The sequence below is a fragment of the Procambarus clarkii genome, chromosome 56 (assembly GCF_040958095.1).
Source record: "Procambarus clarkii isolate CNS0578487 chromosome 56, FALCON_Pclarkii_2.0, whole genome shotgun sequence".
Lineage (NCBI taxonomy): Eukaryota > Metazoa > Arthropoda > Malacostraca > Decapoda > Cambaridae > Procambarus > Procambarus clarkii.
In genome coordinates, this window is record NC_091205.1 from 17,566,193 (window position 1) to 17,586,571 (window position 20,379).

Sequence of the window (20,379 nt, forward strand, 5' to 3'; positions counted from 1 at the left end):
AATGACGACATGTCTCTGGGAACGGATTACGATTGTAAACAAAGGTACCAATGAACTTACTGAGCACCTAGAGATCTCCCTAGGCGCATGCTACTCTGCATACAATAACACACCTATCCACCACTCCCCACACACAGCTGGTACAGCAACACAGGGCAAAATCCAGAACAGGAACTTAAGGCTAGAGGTGACCAAGTTGATCCCAGCACATCAGTTCAAGAACTGGAGCAGTGGGCTGCCAGCTCCCCCTTCCCCTCTTCTGGGGGGGGGGGGCAGTGTGTGGGTTCGAAGCCTCCTCATGGTTCCTGCTGATGTTCTCAATAATTACATTCTTAGAGATTTCTATTTGCTAGTAAATTAAGAAATCTATAGTCTAGTATTTCACAAGGGTTCAGGTCACTAATAGCACTCTTGTATTTAGATGGGGCCACACTCCTGCTGACGATGCGGAACAGTTTGGACACGAGCGCGTTGCAGCAGTCATAAGAGAGTATGAGGAAAAGCTAGAAGCAGCCAAGAAGAAGGATGTTATCCATGAATCAGAAGAGGAAGCCCAAATCGAACAGTAAAGAAAAAAACAATAATGTTACCATTTACAAATAGCAGTTGTATGAGGCATTTAAAATTCTGTATATAAAAGGATCTTCAAACTAAATTCTATGTTCATTTCTATTGATGACAAATTCTTTAGCATCCAACGTATAAATCTTGTATATATTTGGCTATGAAATCATTCAAATGCAGCAATAATTATCCATCAAAAACTTAAATCATGTTAGAGTTAGATTTTATTACTGTAATTTCCTAAATTGTTAGTGAATATAGAGCATTCTCTCTTTAAATTGAACTTTTCTAAGTCAAACAATGTAAACTGAATATTAAAAAAAGGCTTGATTTACTCTTGAATACTGTAATGTATACATAATTCAACCACTGTTCTTCCATAATAATAATAGATTAGATGATGATGACTAGAAAAAGGATGATAATGATTTTTAATGTCAAATAGGAGAGATGTGCAAACATGCATTGTACACACATGCACATGTAGTGTATTTACAGGTTTGCATTAACTATATTGCATTAAAATCTTATATATTTATTATTATATATATTTATAATGAAGTAGCTGAGAGATTTGTTTCATATTGGTGGAGAATTAAGACGTGTGTGCTGGGAAGCAGGAAGAGTTGAGTGACTTCCGGGTCACTCCAGTCATGTCGGTTTTGTGTAGTCTTATCTTTGTAAGGAAATTAATACAGAATTAACATTTTTGACACTGTTTACTCTTCATGTAATGAACTATAACTCTATGGAGCTGTACCCGATTCATTACAGATTCTGGTCATCATTTTCTTAACACAAATTATAGTACAGTACGTATGTGCATTTGTGGATTTATAGTATTGGTTGCACTAAAATACAAATTACAGTTTCAGTAAAAATAGTGTAATCTCTAAGGAACAGCACATATGGTACCAGGCTCTGTGCTAGGATAACTGTACCATTTATCCGATCATTGTACTATACCATGATATAGGTACTATGGCATTACACCAGGGTACTTATCCTGGCATTGTACTAAGATAGTTTTGACATTGTACTAGGGTACAATTATACAGGTATTATAAGTGTACAATGTGTTAAAAATGGATGATGTTAAAAATGTTCTAAACAACTTTTTTGAGCATGTCTTTCTTTCACTTTCTGATCTATATCATGGTAGCCAAAAAAATTTGTCTTCAGATTTTGTGACTGTATAATTATACATGTCAAAAAGTGATTGGTGGAAGACAGAGAAATGTTTTGGTCTCAACTGATTTTACCCCAGAAATATGTACATTGAAACTTTATAGCAACCTCTCTTAAGTCAACCTGTTTGGTATCAAAATAATGATTTTTCCAGCTTAGATACCTGTACCCTGGTACAATATCAGTATAAATGAACCTAGTACAATGTCAATAACCTTGCTAAATTACTAGGATAATTGTATCTTGGTACAATGTCAAAATAACTACAGTACTTTGCTACAATACCAGGATAATTGTACCCTGGTACAGTGTCAGAATAACTGTACCCTAGTGCAATACCAGGATAACTGCACCCTGGTACAATGCCAGGATAACTGAACCCCAGTACAATACCAGGATAATTGTACCCTAATACTGTATGTCAATTATACCCTGGTACAATGCCAGGATAACTGTACACTCATAGTAGTACTCATAGTACAGAATTTGAGTTGTGTGTTGTTGTGTGTAATAGTTCCCGGAAAACTCAAGTCCTCCTCTGAGAGGTTCTGCAGAGCCCTCAGAGAGGCAACCAGGCTGCTGCAAGAGTAGTACCAGGGGCAGCCCTTCAGGTCCTTGTCCTTGAGCGATATAAAGCTTATATTGAGCTTTATATTGATATTGAGCTTATAAAGCAATCGACCATCACCAACACAACAGCCTCTTGAACTGAGGAGAGTTGCCGGCATGGAGATCTGGGACCCCCCCACCCCTGTCCCCCTCCTGGAGAGCAGGATGGTGGGGAGGGGGGGGGAGGGTTGCGCAGACGGATGCGTAGCAGTTGTGGTGACATCATGTTTGTTTCCTTGTTTTTGATTGGGGAGTTCTGTTTGCTAGTTCGACTTTCGGTTTGCAATTTTTGACCAGCAGTAGTTTGTTTTGAGATTCCTACCTTTCTGGGTGCCTGACCTGGTAGATGGCAGACAAAGACTGCTTCCAATTATACGGGGGTGTCTTTAGGCCAGTGATCCTCGTGCCTCTCTTGAGGGGGTCAGGTTCTGACTCTGGTCCCCAGTAGGCTTAGAACTCCTACGATTGACTGTTGCCATGGTCTAATATATACACATCAGCCTGATATAGCTCTGGGTAGCCAAAGGGGCTCTCCACAGAATAGTAGTTACAACATTTTTAACCTTCAAAGAGATGTTGGATATTTGAATTAAACATACGTAATGCCCTGAGCAATAACTGTAACAGTGTTTATCTTTCAAAAATTTCAAATTTCAAATGTATTTATCTTTCAAAAATCCTTGAAAGAATCAGTAATGACTGTAACAGCATTGGACACTTGGACAACATTTGTACCTCTGTATTATTGATTACAAAAATGAATTTACAATTCGTCAAATTTCTGCTGTAAAACAGTTTTTCGGTATGCTAAGAATAAAGGAAATTATTATTCAGGTTAAAATTATTAACAATTTAAGATTAATTCTTCATTCCTGATAAGATTTTCAGACTAAAAACCAATATAAAGAAAACTTATTTCAATGAAGTAAAATTGAATGTGAAGGAAACTTTAGGATAATTAAACTAAGAAAAGTTGAATAGTCATGAGGAGGTTAGCATGCAGTACATGTGTTTATACTGGCACAACCTAAGATTGATATTTAAATACAGTACTGTATTATACATCAAGATCATTATAAGTGAGCAAAACATTTTGTATAGTTATTTCTCAATGGCAAAGTAGTGGAATTTCAAATCTTGTTTAAACAAATATCACTATAAATAATCTTAATTGGTAGAAATGTTTTGTTAGGATTTAGGAATTTTAAAAAATGCATGCAGTTGAGGTGTGAGTGGATATAAAGGAAAACTAATTAGAGAGTTTATTAAGTTTCAAGAATGTGTGTGTTGACAGTAAATATGAATTCAGTTTGATATTACTCATTAGCAGCATTTGACAGTTTAAATTGTAACAATATCTTAGTTTTATTTTAAAGAATGAAGTACAGTAACTTTATTTCACTTTTATGTTTTACACTCGATACACAATTGTTGAATGATGTCCATCAATGGGCAGTTCTCAGTCACAACTGAATGATCTTTTTTTCGATTTTTGCACAGGGCAAGATATTTGTGCATGTTTCCTTACACCTGATGCTCTGTTCACCTAGTGGTAAATAGGTACCCATGAGTTGGGCAACTCATGGGGATTTATTGTCCCCATGAGTTGCCATCTGGGAAAGGTCAGATATTGGCCTATGAGGACCGCAATAAGCCTAAGAGACTTCCTTTCTCCAGACAATGGGAAACCATAATTGGAAAAGTATTGCTCCATCCAACGAAAATAATAGTCTCATTGGTGTGGCAAAATACCATACAGTACATATTTACTGAAATGTGATTTCATATCTTCCAAAGTAAAAAGTGTGCCTTGACAAGTAACCCAGTAAAAGCAGTCATGCACCTTCCAGTCCTCTGCACTTATCATCTTACTAACACTTGCACACCTTGGCAGTATAGTGGTACTAGTGCTGTGCTTCACCCTCGTCTACCACAATATTGCTCTTCCTACAGAAATCGTCCACACATCTGAATATATCTGCCGGATAAATGCTGGCAGCAAATAATAGTTACTGAATGTTTGTTTATATATTGTATTCTAGCTCCAATGTGTTCAATTATCCAAAATTAATTTGGCATTACATGATTACATATTGTATAAAATGTTTATAATAATTATGGATTACCATGTTATAGTGGTTTGCACACTGCACTGCATGTAAATGACCCATATATAATTTGTGGGTGGAGTGGAAGCATACTAATTAAGTTCCAATTTTGCTGCATTGATGCATTGATGATGAAATTAATGGATCTAGCATTAATTAGAGATGTGAATGTAAGCTGCATTCCTTGACATCTAGAACCATAGCTCCCCCAAGTTGTGGTTGATGTAATGGCAAGTAGCTTGTAAACCTTAAATGAGGTCTTACCTCTAGACCTTGCAACCAGTCCTACTCAGTAACGAAGAATGACCTTTATTATTAATTTGTAATTTTTGTGTGTGTTAAATTTTAACATGTAACAATAGGATTAATTTCCAATGCAAATAGGACCACTACATAAATCAGTGATAGTTCTAGGCTTGAAGGTAAAATTAAGTACTGTATTGTACTCTATGTACCTGCAAGTAATTAGTAGAAGACAGCTTGAGGGTAAAAGTCTTCCATTGTTGTCTATTTCCTCTGCCTTAGGTCTCTACTCATGAATACTAGTGTATTTATTCAGCACTTCTTCTCAACATGATATAAGCAGTCTTGAAAGTTGTAATATGCACTAACTTTATTTACAGGATTACTTATATTGCACTCTGAATGGTTATCTGATTTCATCAATCTTCATAGAGATTCTTTTACAATATTCCAGCCTATCCTCTTGTTTAGATAGTACTTTTAGTAACAGTGTGGCCCACTGTACACATTTTAACATGTGTACAATTGCCTTCTATTAAACTTGACATTATTTATTGAACTGGAGAATAAACTACAGTATAACAGTATCACTTCTTACCCAAAGGTTATAAGACTTCATACACAAGTGTCACAGCTTCTGCTGCTGACAACGATAATGACAAGATGAATGTCTGACTAGCCAGACAACTGTGGGATCTGCTCATATGGAATCCAATTGTGCTTGATTAGTTTTGCCAGTTCATACATTACATTAAAATCTATGGTTAACCATGGAGTGGAAACACTCAAGATTTAAATAACCTGTAACAATCCAACCCATCCTCCTGTTTATATAGTGCCTATTGTGACGCTCATCAATAGTTTAGAATTCGTACGTAGGTACCTAGCTTTTAAATAGTATAACACTGACTAGTATCTTGAGATGACGTTATCTTGAGATGATTTCGGGGCTTTTTTTAGTGTCCCCGTGGCCCGGTCCTCGACCAGGCCTCCACCCCCAGGAAGCAGCCCGTGACAGCTGACTAACACCCAGGTAACTAATTTACTGCTAGGTAACAGGGACATAGGGTGAAAGAAACTCTGCCCATTGTTTCTCACCGGCGCCTGGGATCGAACCCAGGACCACAGGATCACAAGTCCAGCGTGCTGTCCGCTTGGCCGACCGGCTCCCTAAGGAAGGAATTCTTTTAAAATAAATGAAGCTAAAAAACAAACTTAAATATTCCTAAGCCTAGGAATATTCCTAGGCACACACACGTGCTATATTAGGCCTCAGATATCATGTATTAGGCCTAGGAAGATTAGGTTAGTTTAGTTTGTCAAAGCAACTCGAGTAAAAAATAGTTTTCCAGTTTGTCCAACTCAATAGTTCAGATTTCTAACTTTCTAATTGCGTTGTACGTCGGAATATATACTATAGTCCTCATCGTTACTATAAGTACTATCAAAACAGGAGGATGGGTTGAACAATCACAACTGCAGAATATCATAAGTTATTTGAATTAACATTGTTGAGAATTCACATCGAAGACCAACTCTCTAAGATTTCAAGAGCTTCCCTCTTTCCATTGCATATTTCATTGTATCAGCCCTGGGTGACTCACTGAAAGTGAGTCACCCAGGGCTGATACAATGCCTGTCAGCAACAAAGCTGTAGGCAGAGCAAGGCCATTGCAGGCAGGAACAGAGGCCAACCAAGGGTCCCAAACTAGGCCCAGCCAAGTCTGAACCTGAGATGGGATTAACTGGGACTCACTCTCCAGTTAACCAGGAACACAAACCCAATGAGCTGGGAAAGATCTCTGGCCAGCTGACATGCAGACTGACTGAGGGCCCCACACCAGCCAGTCATCAAGGTAGGCCAACACATGAACCCCTAAGAGATGCAGCTACACCAGAATACCCTCCACCGACCTGGTAAACATACAGGAGGCCAGATTCAAGCTGAAGGGAAGAACCCCAAAGTGGTAAGCTTGGTGCCCTACAACAAAACTTAGCCAGTCCCAGAACCTGGAAGTATAGTGATGTACCAATACACAACCATGAAATCCAGGGACACCATTCAAGCCCCAGTCTGTAGTAGCAGGCAAATTTGACCCAAAATTATCATGTTCAAAGTCATACATGGAAAGAAGCTGTTCAATCCTAAACGATTGAGGATGTACCATAGGTTTGCTGAATGCTGCTTCAGGACCCAGAACAACCAGGATGCCCAACAAAGAGATGGACCCACCTCGATCACACCAAAGTCCAACTAAGCTACAATGACCCAAACCCAATGCAGTGCCAGGGAAGACTCCTGACCCATAAGACCTAACCCCCAAGAACAGAATGGACTCACCAACTCCACCACAGGCCAAAAAAAAAAATCATAAGGTACCAGGAGCTGGTAAAATGAACCAGACACCCCACTCATGGCAGTGTCAAAAGGGTTATCTTCTTGAGTTATCTTGAGGTGATTTCGGGGCTTTAGTGTCCCTGTGGCCTGGTCCTCAACCAGGCCTCTACCCCCAGGAAGCAGCCCATGACAGCTGACTAACAAGGTACCTATTTACTGCTAGGTAACAGGGGCATTAGGGTAAAAGAAACTCTACCCATCGTTTTTCGCCGGCGCCCAGGATCTAACCCGGGACCACAGGATCACGCGTCCAGTGTTCTGTCCGCTCAGCCACCAGCCACCAAAACGAGATGGAGGGTGAACGATGAAAGGCCACCATTAACCACGAGTGGAACCATCATTCTGTAATGCATAGGTGCAACATCTAACAAAAGAGGAACTCACAGCAGGAAGCACAATGGCCTGGAAATCATACCCACGTGTGGACCTACCTGTACAAACAGCGGGCAAGGTTCCTGCCTGACTAAGCCTGCCTCCGAGCAGGGACAAAACCCTGAGAAAACAACAAATGAATTATGGGGTGGCAAGAGAAATCTGCCATAGATACAACCTGGGAAACAACATTCTCAGGAAAGAGAAGAGGTGAAAAGGGGAAGACAGACAAAAGGATAAGGGTCAAGCAAAATTTAACAAATTACCAACATGACCTGTAGACGTTTGGGGTAGGTCAAGTAGAATGCCACCATCACCTACCAAAGGAGAGGGAGCGAGCAGTGGGAGAAAAGCCAATAAGGGTGAAACTGCAGGTCTCAAGGCCTCCACACACTGAGTAGAACCAAACAATGCCATGTTCACTGGAACTGTCCAGAGAGTCCTTCCACAAGAACCCATACACACAAGACTGGCACTAAGTGGTCCTCCACAGTAAGGGCCCTGGACAGCACAAGCAGTTGTACATGGAGCTGCCACTTCCCCACTTTTTTGTGGACTGCCAGAACAAACAGGCAGAACTTAAATGGGGCAAAAGAAGCAATGCCCAAGTACACTCAAAAAACAAAACTCATCTCCCACCAATCAAACGTGCAGGTCTGACAGAACTCCTGCCAAGCCCCGAAGGAAAAAAAAAGAGATGGTTGTCAACCATCAAGGATAAACATGCAACCTCACACTGCAGCCAATACGCCATATCGGTATTAAAAGATGCCGGGTCCATCAAAGAGGTCCGAGTTCTGCAGGAAGTACCAAAACAAATCTGCACAAACAACCGAAGGCGCAGAGTGAAATCTCCAGAAGTATGATGATTCTATTGAATGGAACCCATAATCAAAACTGAGAGGGAGCAGCTGAGCAATCATACTTGTACATAAGTATGTAGAAGTATGATAAGAAAAAGAGAGGGATAAGAAAATTTCCCCCCTTCCTCCAAGGCAAAAGATCCTTCACAGAAGGGACCAAGGTCCACAAGGGGATGAAAGGTACCCCATGGACTATCCCTCAGCTGTTGAAGCCTGCCATAAAAAGCTTTGAGGCACAGCTAGAGTCCTTGCCTAATACCTGTGACAGAATGGTATCCTTCCAAAGAGAAGGTTCGGAGTGGGGGGGAAGGGGCAGTTGTGAAGACGAATGCCTCAAAATTCCAGTGGGACCAGGCTCAACTACCTCTTCCATTTAAGTGGATGGAATCATCCCTATAGAAGGCCAAGCTACACTCTAAGCCATAACCCAATTTCAGGTGCTTCAGAACTGAAACCAGGGGGGGAAGGGGTAGGAAGACCAGAAGAAGAGCAAACCACACTGCAAGGGAACGAAAGGAGGTGTGGACCTACTCCAGGTGGAGGTCATCAACACCTCCAATTCTAGGTCTTTAAATACTGTGAGTGCCATCTCTGGGGCATCCAGACAATTGATATGCCATGCAAGCAAGCCTAGCTTGCAAAGATGCAGCTGCATGAAAATCTTCCAAACTACTGCTTACTGGAAGAACAGTAACCAAACTCTGCCAGAAGATCCAGGATATGAAAGGAGACTGCAGTATTTTGCATAAAGAAGCATACAAACCCAAACACAGCCAAGGGGTCCAAACAGAGGAATCAACAAACCGTGAGAGTTACAAGGCAAGGCTTTCCACCTCAGCAGTCTGATCTTTCAGGAGCAGACTCCCAAACACAGCAGGAAAGATAACTTATGTCAGTGCAGAAGCAGTACTAGCAGGCACCCTGGAAGAAAGCCTACAAGTGTGTGCAGCGTAAAGTGCAACAAAAGCCAAGCCCACACAATAAGTCAAAGATAAAAATGCACACATCAAGCTAATACTAAAATCAAAGAACAATACACAAACAAATGGCCCCTATGTAACAAACAAAATCCAAAGATGGCCCAAACTTAGCTTCAAGCAGAGGGGCTTGGGCATGACTAGCAAACTGGAACACTACTGATAAGCCCTTCCACTATAACATCAGCAACAGAACTGGCCAGGCAGCTGGCTGCAGGCAGGGGCTGGGCTGCATGGTTGTGGCCATTAGTGCTAATGAGTTTCAGGCAATTTTCAGTTAATCCCTTGTTCCATGTGAATTATTGTTGTTTGGCAGTTTTTGAGACTTTGAGAGTTTTCTGTGAACATCCAGTTGTCTGTAAAGCTTCTCTGATTTTCTGCATGCTTTCCTGGTAGGGTGGCATATTGTCACTCACCCCCATGTGCCTTTATGAGGAAGGCCAAACAGAACTTTCATGACTGATGTGGCCTCTTAGCTGGAGCAAGCTCAGCAAATCAGCTTCAGGGAGCCACTGGGGCTCCCTGAAAAAAAAGTTTAAATTACTTTCAGGTTTAAGAGGTACAGTAAGGATAGTGACAAGTTATTGTAAAATAATATTAGTAAACACCAAGTATGCCTGTCATAAGATGAAAAAAAACAGTATTGAATGTAATGAAATGCCATTTTCTGGGTGAGTCCCGGAGGCTCCCCGGAGCTATCCATGGCTGATATAGATACCCTAACTATTTTGCATCAGTCGATGTGGGTGGAGTTCTAGGCCTACCGGGGACCACAAGCCGGAACCTGGCCCCCTCACAGAGGCATGAGAAGCAATGGCCCATAGAAATGCACATGTGATTTGGAGCATTCTATATCTGCCATCAACCGGGACAGGCACCCAGAAAGGTAACTGCCACAAAACGAACCCCTTTTTCTGGTTAACAACGGAAATCATTAAATGAGTGGACAGAACTCCCCAAAGGAAAAACGAGCAAACAAGCATGACATCACACGAGCTGCGCCGCATGTCTGCGCAGCTTCCTCCCTCCCTGGGAGGGGAAGGGGGAGCCCCAGACCCTCGTGCCGGCGATCCTCACCCCAGTTCTGAGGCTGGATATCAGAAACGTGAAAAACCGCTGACCGGAGGGAGAGAGGGTTGCTGGGAAGCCTCCAGGACTCGCCCAGAAAATGGCATTTCATTACATTCAACGTTGGTTTTCTGAGGAAAGCCCCTACGGCTCCCCGGAGCTACGTTACCAAAGACGAGAACAGAGGGACGCATCCGGGAGGCGGTCGGTGCTCACACCACAACACAAAGTTGAGACAACAGGCTGCAACAGCCGACCCAAAGGGACAGAGACCCAGGAACGCACATGAGCGAGCGCGCAGCCAGGACCCAGCGTGACCGCCAAAACAACCTGTGCCCGAATGTCGGTTCAAGACATGCCACCAAAGACGGCAGCAAGCCCACAAGATGGCAGGCCGGAGGCGAACAATGCCCGAGACAATCCGTGAACGGTGCAGAAGGAACAACAAAACCGGAGCAATCCAAAGAGGATCTGCCAGCGCTGCACAAGACAGGGCAATGGTACGCAGCCAGAAGACAGCCCTGAACCACCACAAAAGAAGGACAAGACCATGACAACAAAGAGCGCAGTACACCTACGAAGAGACAGAAAACAAAGGACCGCCAGAAAACCCCATACCACTGCCGAGACGAAGCATGCAGGTGGGACACATTAAAAAAAAAAACCTGATCACCAATCAGATGGTGAGAGTGACTAGTCAAAGAGAGACCCGGTCCTCGAGAACGCAGTAAACCAAAAAGTCAAAGCCAGGAAATGTTAGGTTAGGTTAGGTTAGGCTAGGGCAGTGTCATACCACTGCGCCATGTGGACATCAATGCAATGGGGAAATGTCGAACATGAAAATCAGCACGTCAAACCCGGGCGACCATCGCGGAAACGCAACACATGGACCAACCCAACTGCTACTTGGGTCAGACATTATGGGTCAGAATGCACATAAGGGTGCAGCCAGGCACTGAATGAAGAGCAATGAATAAGCGTCCAGAGTCCCGGCCGAATAAGTCACCAGACTGCAAAGAGCAGAGGCACCATCGGGTCATGATACAGCGTAGCTGTGTCGTGGCCTGGGAGCATTGCTAGTAGAGCACGTCCAGAGATGCATGTGCAGATCAGATGTGGTGGAGAGGCTGAAGAGGTGCCACCCCACACACACATAAACAGAGAAGGAACTAGATGTGTCCCCCACATAGAAACCAGAACGACCACAAGAACCAGGGGATGATGACTGGAGAGATAAGATGAGCGAGAGCAGTGTAATTAAAATCGGAAACAGCATCGAAAGAGGAGAAAAAGGGACGGAAGAATACGAACTAGTCCTAGAAAGGACTGGCGGTAAGCCCCACCGGAAGGAGACAGACGTTCCAATAATGCACCCAATAGCATCCGTGACCAAAAGTCATGCAGGACCTAATAAGACACGGAATGAACCCGGGGAGGGGCCGATGCCCATAGGCAACTCGTACACAGAGGTGGGGGGAAAAGAAAAACCCCACTCCTGATAACAGTAAGTCCCGCTCAGAAAGTCGGAAAACCCAGGCGGGATCCAACAGGGTCAAAGGCCCCCAAGTCAGCCCCTCCCCAACCCTGGGAACCCCCACATCAGGCCCCGGGGGCGAGTTGTCCTCCAAAGCCCCGACCGACTCAAGAAAAAGCGGGGTGGCTGAAAAAGCAGAAAGAGAGCAGGCCCACTGGTCAGACCCCGGAGCTACGGCTGGAGGAACAGACTCGAATGCCTCTGACACAACCCCGGAAGGGGCAACCCCCGAAACTGCCCGAGTCTCAAACCTTGAAACCCTGCACTGACTCCAAAGCCCTCAGATGCCTAGGAGCCTCTGCAGGGGGAGGGGAACCGAATGAACCACAGCATGGGAAGAACGAGGGGGGCATGGACTGAATCAAGGCCAACGCAACCAACACCCCCAAGTTCGGTTCCCGAGAAGCAAAACGGGGCAGCCTCGGGGCATCTGGGAAAGCAACCAAACTAGCGCATTGCAACAACCTATCCAGCAACACGCGAGCTGCCTGCACCAGAAGAATGTCATCAACAAATAGGGTAATTGGAGCCACAAACAAGCTAACAAAGCTTACAGGACTCGGGGTCAAATGTGTCACCGACCCAACAGGCAGCATGACGGAGGCAAAAACAATGAGCGTCACCCTGAGACAAGGGGACAGAGCAACCCTCAAACTCGCAGAATGCGAGAGGGGACGCAGGGGTCACAGCCAGTGGACCCGAGTGCCCCCGCGGGGTTTTCCAGGGCCCCTAGACTGGGTCTGCTAAGGGTTATCCCAGGCAGGGTACTGCTAACCGGCGCCCCAAACTACCAAGCAAACTGCTAAAAGCTGAACTCACGGGACATGTCCACTCACGAGGGCGAAGCAGGGGGTGCCACCACACAAAACAACCCTAATATAAGGGGGAGGGGAACACAAGGCAGACCCTCCCCACCAGGCAAAAAGAAAAAGAAAAGAAAAACCTCGCAAAAGGACAACGTACCCAAAAAGAACAGAGCCAGCCGCTGTTAAAGGGGAAAACTATCTATTCAGTACCCCGCACCCCACCAATACAATAACTACCACTTACCCCAAGGCAACAAGGGTAGAAACCCACCCCCCACACACTCGGGGTGGCCAAATACCAGGCAGCAAAAGATCAACAGAGGTAGACCCAAGGCAACTTGTGGAAGGGAACCCCAAGCCCCAAGAGCAGTACTTACAGGGCACTCAGGGAAGGTGACCCTAAGCACATGCAGCCCGAGTACCTGAGAATATTACTATCAGCTCACACAACCACCGTAAGAGCAGCACTGAAAACAAGTAACAGCACTGAGAGAAGACTGGAGGTGGAGCCACACGACTATGAACGATCCTATCAGCCGAGGAACTGATGTGAGGATTGCCGGCACAAGGGTCTGGGGCTTCCCCCTTTCCTTTTCCAGGGACAGGGGGAGCTGCGCAGACATGTGGCGCGGCTCGTGTGACATCATGCTTGTTTGCTCATTTTTCCTTTCGGGAGTTCTGTCCACTCATTTGATGATTTTTGTTGTTAACCAGAATAGGGGTTTGTTTTGTGGCGCTTACCTTTCCGGGTGCCCGTCCCGGTCGATGGCAGATATAGAATGCTCCAAATCACATGTGCATTTCTATGGGCCATTGCTCCTCATGCCTCTGCGAGGGGGGGGCCCAGGTTCTGGCTCGTGTTTCCAATAGGTCTAGAACTCCACCCACATCGACTGATGCAAAATAGTTAGGATATCAGCCATGGATAGCTACGGGGAGCCATAGGGGCTCCCCCCAGAAAAGAACATTATATATATATTTTGTTTTGTACATCTAAAGGATATCTTAAAAACTGCATTAAAATGTATAGTCATATGTATTCAAATTTGGCACTTGTGAAGAGATAAGTGAAGGGTTCATGAACAATTACCTCCTGCTAATGTATATCCAATGAAGAAATATCTTAACAAGTAATGTTTTTTTATAAAGTAATTTATATGGACTGGCTATGTGACCACATACAACACCCTAAAAAAAACTGCCTTCTGGCACAAAAAGGAGATGTAATCTGAAGTAGTCAACAATTATAATTATGTTAGAGGCAAATAACTTAAGGAAAATAGCATGACATGCATACAAATGCATGTAGGCTGTATTACTCCACACTTGCCACACTGGCAAAGTATAGGTCATAACATCACAAATAACATTAACCTTTGCATTGTTCAAGGGGTTACATGAGGCATTTTCTGTATGTAGACAGAAAAATAGTATTCAAAACAAGATTTTTGTCTTCCTATATATTGTTAAAACCATGCACTGAGCATTGGAACAATGTCCCAAAAATGATATCACTTCAAGATGGCAGATGCTTACCGAAGGCTTGAAATACTGATTTAGGAACACCGTATACTGTACCAGTGGAAGTTTCAAATATGGTAAAGTACTCTACCTAAAATATCACATAATATACATAGAAATCATAATAATGTGATATATCAATGAACAAATTCACAAGGCCCTTGATGAGGATTCGAACCTATACGCTGGATGTTCCCAGAAGGCTCTAGTCAACTGTACCACGACACGGATAAGAATTGCAACCTGGGGTGCTACTTCCTCCATGAGGATCCCGAGGCTTCCACTGAAGAACTTAAATGGGGTCTCACACAGTTTCCCCATGCACTCGGGCCCTGTCCACCAAATAGTTCTACCTCTGTGTACTTTAATACACAAAAATCACAATAACCTGATATTGGAGCAGTAGCATTCCAGGTTGCAATTCTTATCCGTGTCGTGGTACAGTTGACTAGAATGTGTCTGGGATCATCCAGTGCATAGGTGCGAATCCTCATCAAGGCCCTTGTGAATTTATCACATGATATGATGTGCACCACCAGCCAAACATCATATTATGATATGCAAACTACTGGTCAAACATCCTATGATGTTATACACACTACTAGTCAAACATTACACTCTATGATGTTATGCACATTACTAGTCAAACATCGTATGATGTTAGGCACACCACCAAACATTGTATGATATGCACACCACCAAACATTGTATGATATGCACACCACCAAACATTGTATGATATGCACACCACCAAACATCGTATGATGTTATGCACACTACTGGTCAAACATTGTATGATGTTATGCACACTACTGGTCAAACATTGTATGATGTTATGCACACTACTGGTCAAACATTGTATGATGTTATGCACACTATTGGTCAAACATTGTATGATGTTATGCACACTACTGGTCAAACATTGTATGATGTTATGCACACTACTGGTCAAACATTGTATGATGTTATGCACACTACTGGTCAAACATCATATGATGTTATGCACACCACCAAACATTGTATGATGTTATGCACACTACTAGTCAAACATCATGTGATGTTATTCACACTACTGGTCAAACATTGTATGATGTTTTGCACACCACCAAACACTGTATGATGTTATGAACAGCACAAAACATTGTATGATGTTATGCACACTACTGGTCAAACATCGTATGATGTTATGCACAGTGCAGATTAAGCAAGTATTATACTTGTAATAATAACATTTTGATTATGAATAAACTCTATTGTTTACTGAATAACGCATTATTGTTACACAGTATAAAACCATTTAACACTCGCCAATACATTTTACAATGGAAGATTGATCTGAGATACATAATGCCATTGTCATTCTTTGTATCATATGTGTCATTCCAGAAATAATCTTGCAAGTTTAAATGTCAAATCATTTTGTCTCTATAATTACTTCACAATTCAGCACCATGTTAAAAATACATGTTAACACTTTGCACTTATGAACAATCATGCAGCAATAATGTACACTTGTTACACTAATTTTATATCAAAGCAATGCATTTTGCCGTCTGCCTCATCAAGCATGGCTGTAACAGCTCACACAACAAGTGGTGTACACCAATGCTATTATTATTCAGACCATTAGGTAATTTTATTTTAATACAAGTATACAACTCTATGATACACAGATATAAAAATCTAATGTCCTGAATAATTAAGATCCAGGTTACTAGTTCAAGATTAACTAGTATTAGTGTAATGTTTTCATCTACATAACAGATCTCATAGTGTCATATACTTATATAGCAGATGTCATTTATATTTCATGTACCGACAGATGTGAGTGTGACAGCAGTCTAAAATTAATTTTCTACTCAGAAGTGTAAAGACTTGTGTTGTAATTCAAGAATATTTCCAATACCTATTTACATTATAAACCAGATGTTAGTTGAGTAACAACAGTTCATATACAGTATATATATATATACAAAATTAAATACATAAATTACATAAAGTAATAAAGTACATAAAGAGCTTTTTACATAAATTGTTAATGATTCTTTATTATGAACTTTGTAAAATAGATTTCCTATTTACTGAGCTTAATATATTTTTGTATATAGATGAGCATTTATGCACCCATACTATGTTTGACAATAAATAACATGGACTGTATTGAATCTTAAGTACTGTATATATATAATGTACATCTGATGTAAAGTATATAATGGCCCTTATTGCTTGTTATATGTGTATGGTAAAAGCTATATGTATATTGTGTGACATGTTGTGATATTAGTTCTAACATTATCTAGTCATTGATGTAACTTATAAATCCAAGCACATAATTTAAAGTTCAATTTTTAATTATAAAGCCATACAGTCAAGACCACTTCATTCACTGCAAATGAAACCTCAGTAACTGTTGATGAATAACACTTTAATCATGCATACTTATACATGCCCAGCCAAACCAACTTGAGCCGAGCTTTGTATAATACAGTAATGTATATGTTTATGACTATGAATGAGGAAGACTTAACTGTCTGACTTTATTGTAAAAGTTTAGGTCCAACTGTGCTCACTTGTCCTGCATTATGTATTCAATAATTGTAGATTGTGCACAGTAACATGTTCAGTGTTCACTATGTATACAGTATGTTAATTTAAGTTGCCGAATGGATGTTTCTAGTTACCCTTTATAAGAACAGCTATGGAAGTAATGCCATGAAAATAACATCACTAATAATTGATGATACAATATCATAACTTTCTGAAATCATAAATTCATTTTTTTTTTCTTTCTTAATTTATAACCATACAGTACAGTACTTTGACAGGTATTTTTTTCACCAACATCCCCATCATTCTTTACATTAATAACTAACACTTGAAATACTTCATGATTTGGTATATTGTACATGCCAAGACTACAGTATCTTAAGTAGAAATTTGTACACAGTACTATATTTAATATTTTCCAAATCATTGGCAATTCACAACCTTATTTTGATGACATCACTAGACTTCCATAAATGTCTCCCAAGTGCCCCATGGGTCTCCCAGGAGTCCCACGGGTCTCCCAGGAGCCCCATAGGTCTCTCAGGTGTGCCATGTGCCCCATGGGTCTCCCAGGTGCCCCACGGGTCTCCCAGAAGCCCCACGGCTCTCCCAGGAGCCCCCATGGCTCTCCCAGGAGCCCCCATGGCTCTCCCAGGAGCCCCCATGGCTCTCCCAGGAGCCCCCATGGCTCTCCCAGGAGCCCCCCATGGCTCTCCCAGGAGCCCCCCATGGCTCTCCCAGGAGCCCCCATGGCTCTCACAGGAGCCCCCATGGCTCTCCCAGGAGCCCCCATGGCTCTCCCAGGAGCCCCCACGGGTCTCCCAGGAGCCTCATGGATCTCCCAGAAGCCCCCACGGGTCTCCCAGGAGCCCCACGGATCTCCCAGGAGCCCCACGGATCTCCTAGGAGCCCCACGGATCTCCCAGGAGCCCCACGGATCTCCCAGGAGCCCCACGGATCTCCCAGGAACCCCACAGATCTTTCAGTAGCCCCACAGGTCTCCAAGGTGGGGGAGTGTCAAAGTTCTCCCAGGGGTGCAACAGCTCTCTTAAGGGGGGAGGGGGATGTCAAAGGTCTCCTAGGGGAAGTTGCACAGATCTCCCAGGGGTGCAACAGGTCTTCCAGAAGTATCACAGGTCTACAGGGGGCCACAGGTTTCCTGTGAGGGGCACAGGACTCTTGTGGGGGGCCACAGGTCTCCTGCGGGGGGCCCCTAGGTGTGTCATGGGGGTCACAGGTCTCCCATGGGGAACGGGGAACAGGTCTCCCGTAGGGGTCTACAGGTCTCCAACAAATTAAAACTCATAAATGAACATAATGTAGTAACTAGCTTCTGTAAGTTCTGTAGTAACTAGCTTCTAAAAGTTTCCATTATAGTGGAAACCTGATAGTGGTTGTGAATGTTGGTCCTAGATTCTTGCAGTATAAAAAAATATCTAGAATGACAGAAGTCATAAATAAAACTTTAATATACTGTAGTAGTCTCTGCTTTACCCATTTTCTAGCATCATCCTTGATAAAGCAGGCTTTATACCAAATAATAATTGTAGCCTAACAACAACAACAAAAAAGACTGAAGAATAGCAAATTCATATGGTTTCACCTGTATCAAAGTTATAGCTGAGTATGTGCTCCAATGCAACCCTGATTGCCACCAGAGGCAAGGACAGCGAAGCTGATCAAGCATCACAAACAAGGCCCAGCCAAGTTCGAATCTGGGACAAAACCAAATGGGACTTGCACCAGTTCACCAGGAACTCGAACCCGGTGAACTGAAAAAAGAAACAAATCCCTGGCCAGTATACAAGGGACCAGCTGGGAGCCCACACCAACCAGTTATCTAGGTAGGCTAGAACCCGAACATTAAGAAGACGAAGGCAGGTCATCATGACCTGAGCCAAGTGTGTAAAAATGCAAGGAACCAGATTGATCCTGAATGGGAGGACCTGAGAGCCTGTTGTCCCATAACAAAGCCTAACCAATCCCCCAATCCTTGAACTCTGGATGAATGGGGACGTGCCAGTACACATTCTGGAGGTCCAGGGAAATCATCCAAGTGCCCACCTTAAGAACGAGATGGACCTGGGACAACATGGTCATCTAAAAGGAGGGGCAAGGAATAAACCGGTTCAACCCGGACAAGTCAAGGATGAACCAGAGATACAAATACAAATACAAATATTTATTCAGGTAAAGTACGTACATACAAGGTAAGATACAAAAGTTGATGGATTTATAGATAGAGCTAGTACATACAATACCTAAATCTGGAGATCTGCTTAGATCTGGAGAATCCCACTTCATGACCAGAAAAGGTGGGAAACCCATCAAAGAGTAGGGGGTCATTTCGACCATCCCCAGAAAAACCCATTCCAGAATGACCTGATGAAGATTAGAAGAGAATGCTTGTCTGGAAAAAACCAACCCCCCAAAGAGAGGACTGATTGACCAACACCACAAGCCACACAAAACGACCCGAAAAGCCTACGACGAATCATGGGACAAACTAGGGTGAGCCTTCCCCCACCTTACCTTACCTTGAGGTTACCTTGAGGTGCTTCCGGGGCTTAGCGTCCCCGCGGCCCGGTCGTCGACCAGGCCTCCTGGTTGCCGGACTGATCAACCAGGCTGTTGGACGCGGCTGCTCGCAGCCTGACGTATGAGTCACAGCCTGGTTGATCAGGTATCCTTTGGAGGTGCTTATCCAGTTCTCTCTTGAACACTGTGAGGGGTCGGCCAGTTATGCCCCTTATGTGTAGTGGAAGCGTGTTGAACAGTCTCGGACCTCTGATGTTGATAGAGTTCTCTCTCAGACTACCTGTTGCACCTCTGTTTTTCAACGGGGGTATTATGCACATCCTGCCATGCCTTCTGGTCTCATGTGATGTTATTTCTGTGTGCAGGTTTGGGACCAGCCCCTCTAATATTTTCCACGTGTAAATTATGTACCTCTTCCGCTTGCGCTCAAGGGAGTACAGTTTTAGGCTCTTTAGTCGGTCCCAATAGTTTAGATGTTTTACTGAGTGGATTCTAGCAGTAAAGGATCTCTGCACGCTCTCCAGGTCAGCAATTTCTCCAGCTTTGAAAGGTGCTCTCATTGTGCAGCAGTACTCTACTCTAGAGAGCACAAGCGTTTTGAAAAGTATCATCATCGGTATAGCATCTCTAGTGTGAAAAGTTCTTGTTATCCAACCTGTCATTTTTCTTGCAGTTGTGACGGCTACTTTATTGTGTTCTTTAAAGGTAAGTCTACATCTGACTGGAGGTTCGCCGTGTCCTCTATGTTGCCTACTCTCATGAAGATCCTAGTGTCATCTGCAAAGGATGATACAGTGCTATAGGTTGTGTTCTTGTCTATGTCCGATATGAGGATGAGAAAAAGTACTGGAGCAAGCACAGTACCCTGGGGGACTGAGCTCTTCACGGTTGATGGGCTGGATTTTATTTTGTTGACTATTACACATTGGGTTCTGTTGGTCAGGAAATTGTAGATCCATCTGCCTATTTTTCCGGTAATTCCTTTTGAACGCATTTTATGTGCAATAACACCATGGTCACATTTATCAAAAGCTTTTGCGAAA

At 43.1% G+C, this 20,379-nt stretch overlaps 2 protein-coding genes across 6 annotated transcripts in view; both read left to right on the forward strand.

Moving 5' to 3' along the window:
* Nucleotides 1-18,276, forward strand: part of LOC123770658 (glutaminase kidney isoform, mitochondrial) — a 157,986-nt gene extending 139,710 nt beyond the window's left edge. For all 5 annotated transcript variants that reach the window (XM_045762708.2, XM_045762709.2, XM_069305782.1 and 2 more), the window contains one exon: nucleotides 422-18,276. In XM_045762708.2, coding sequence (XP_045618664.1) covers nucleotides 422-569 — 148 coding nt within the window. In that variant the 3' untranslated portion in view covers nucleotides 570-18,276. The remainder of the gene's footprint in view (nucleotides 1-421) is intronic.
* Nucleotides 17,420-17,704, forward strand: LOC123770845 (basic salivary proline-rich protein 1-like). The gene has a single exon (XM_045763020.1). The coding sequence runs from the start codon at nucleotides 17,420-17,422 to the stop codon at nucleotides 17,702-17,704; it is 285 nt and encodes a 94-aa protein (XP_045618976.1).
* Nucleotides 18,277-20,379: the final 2,103 nt, after the last annotated feature.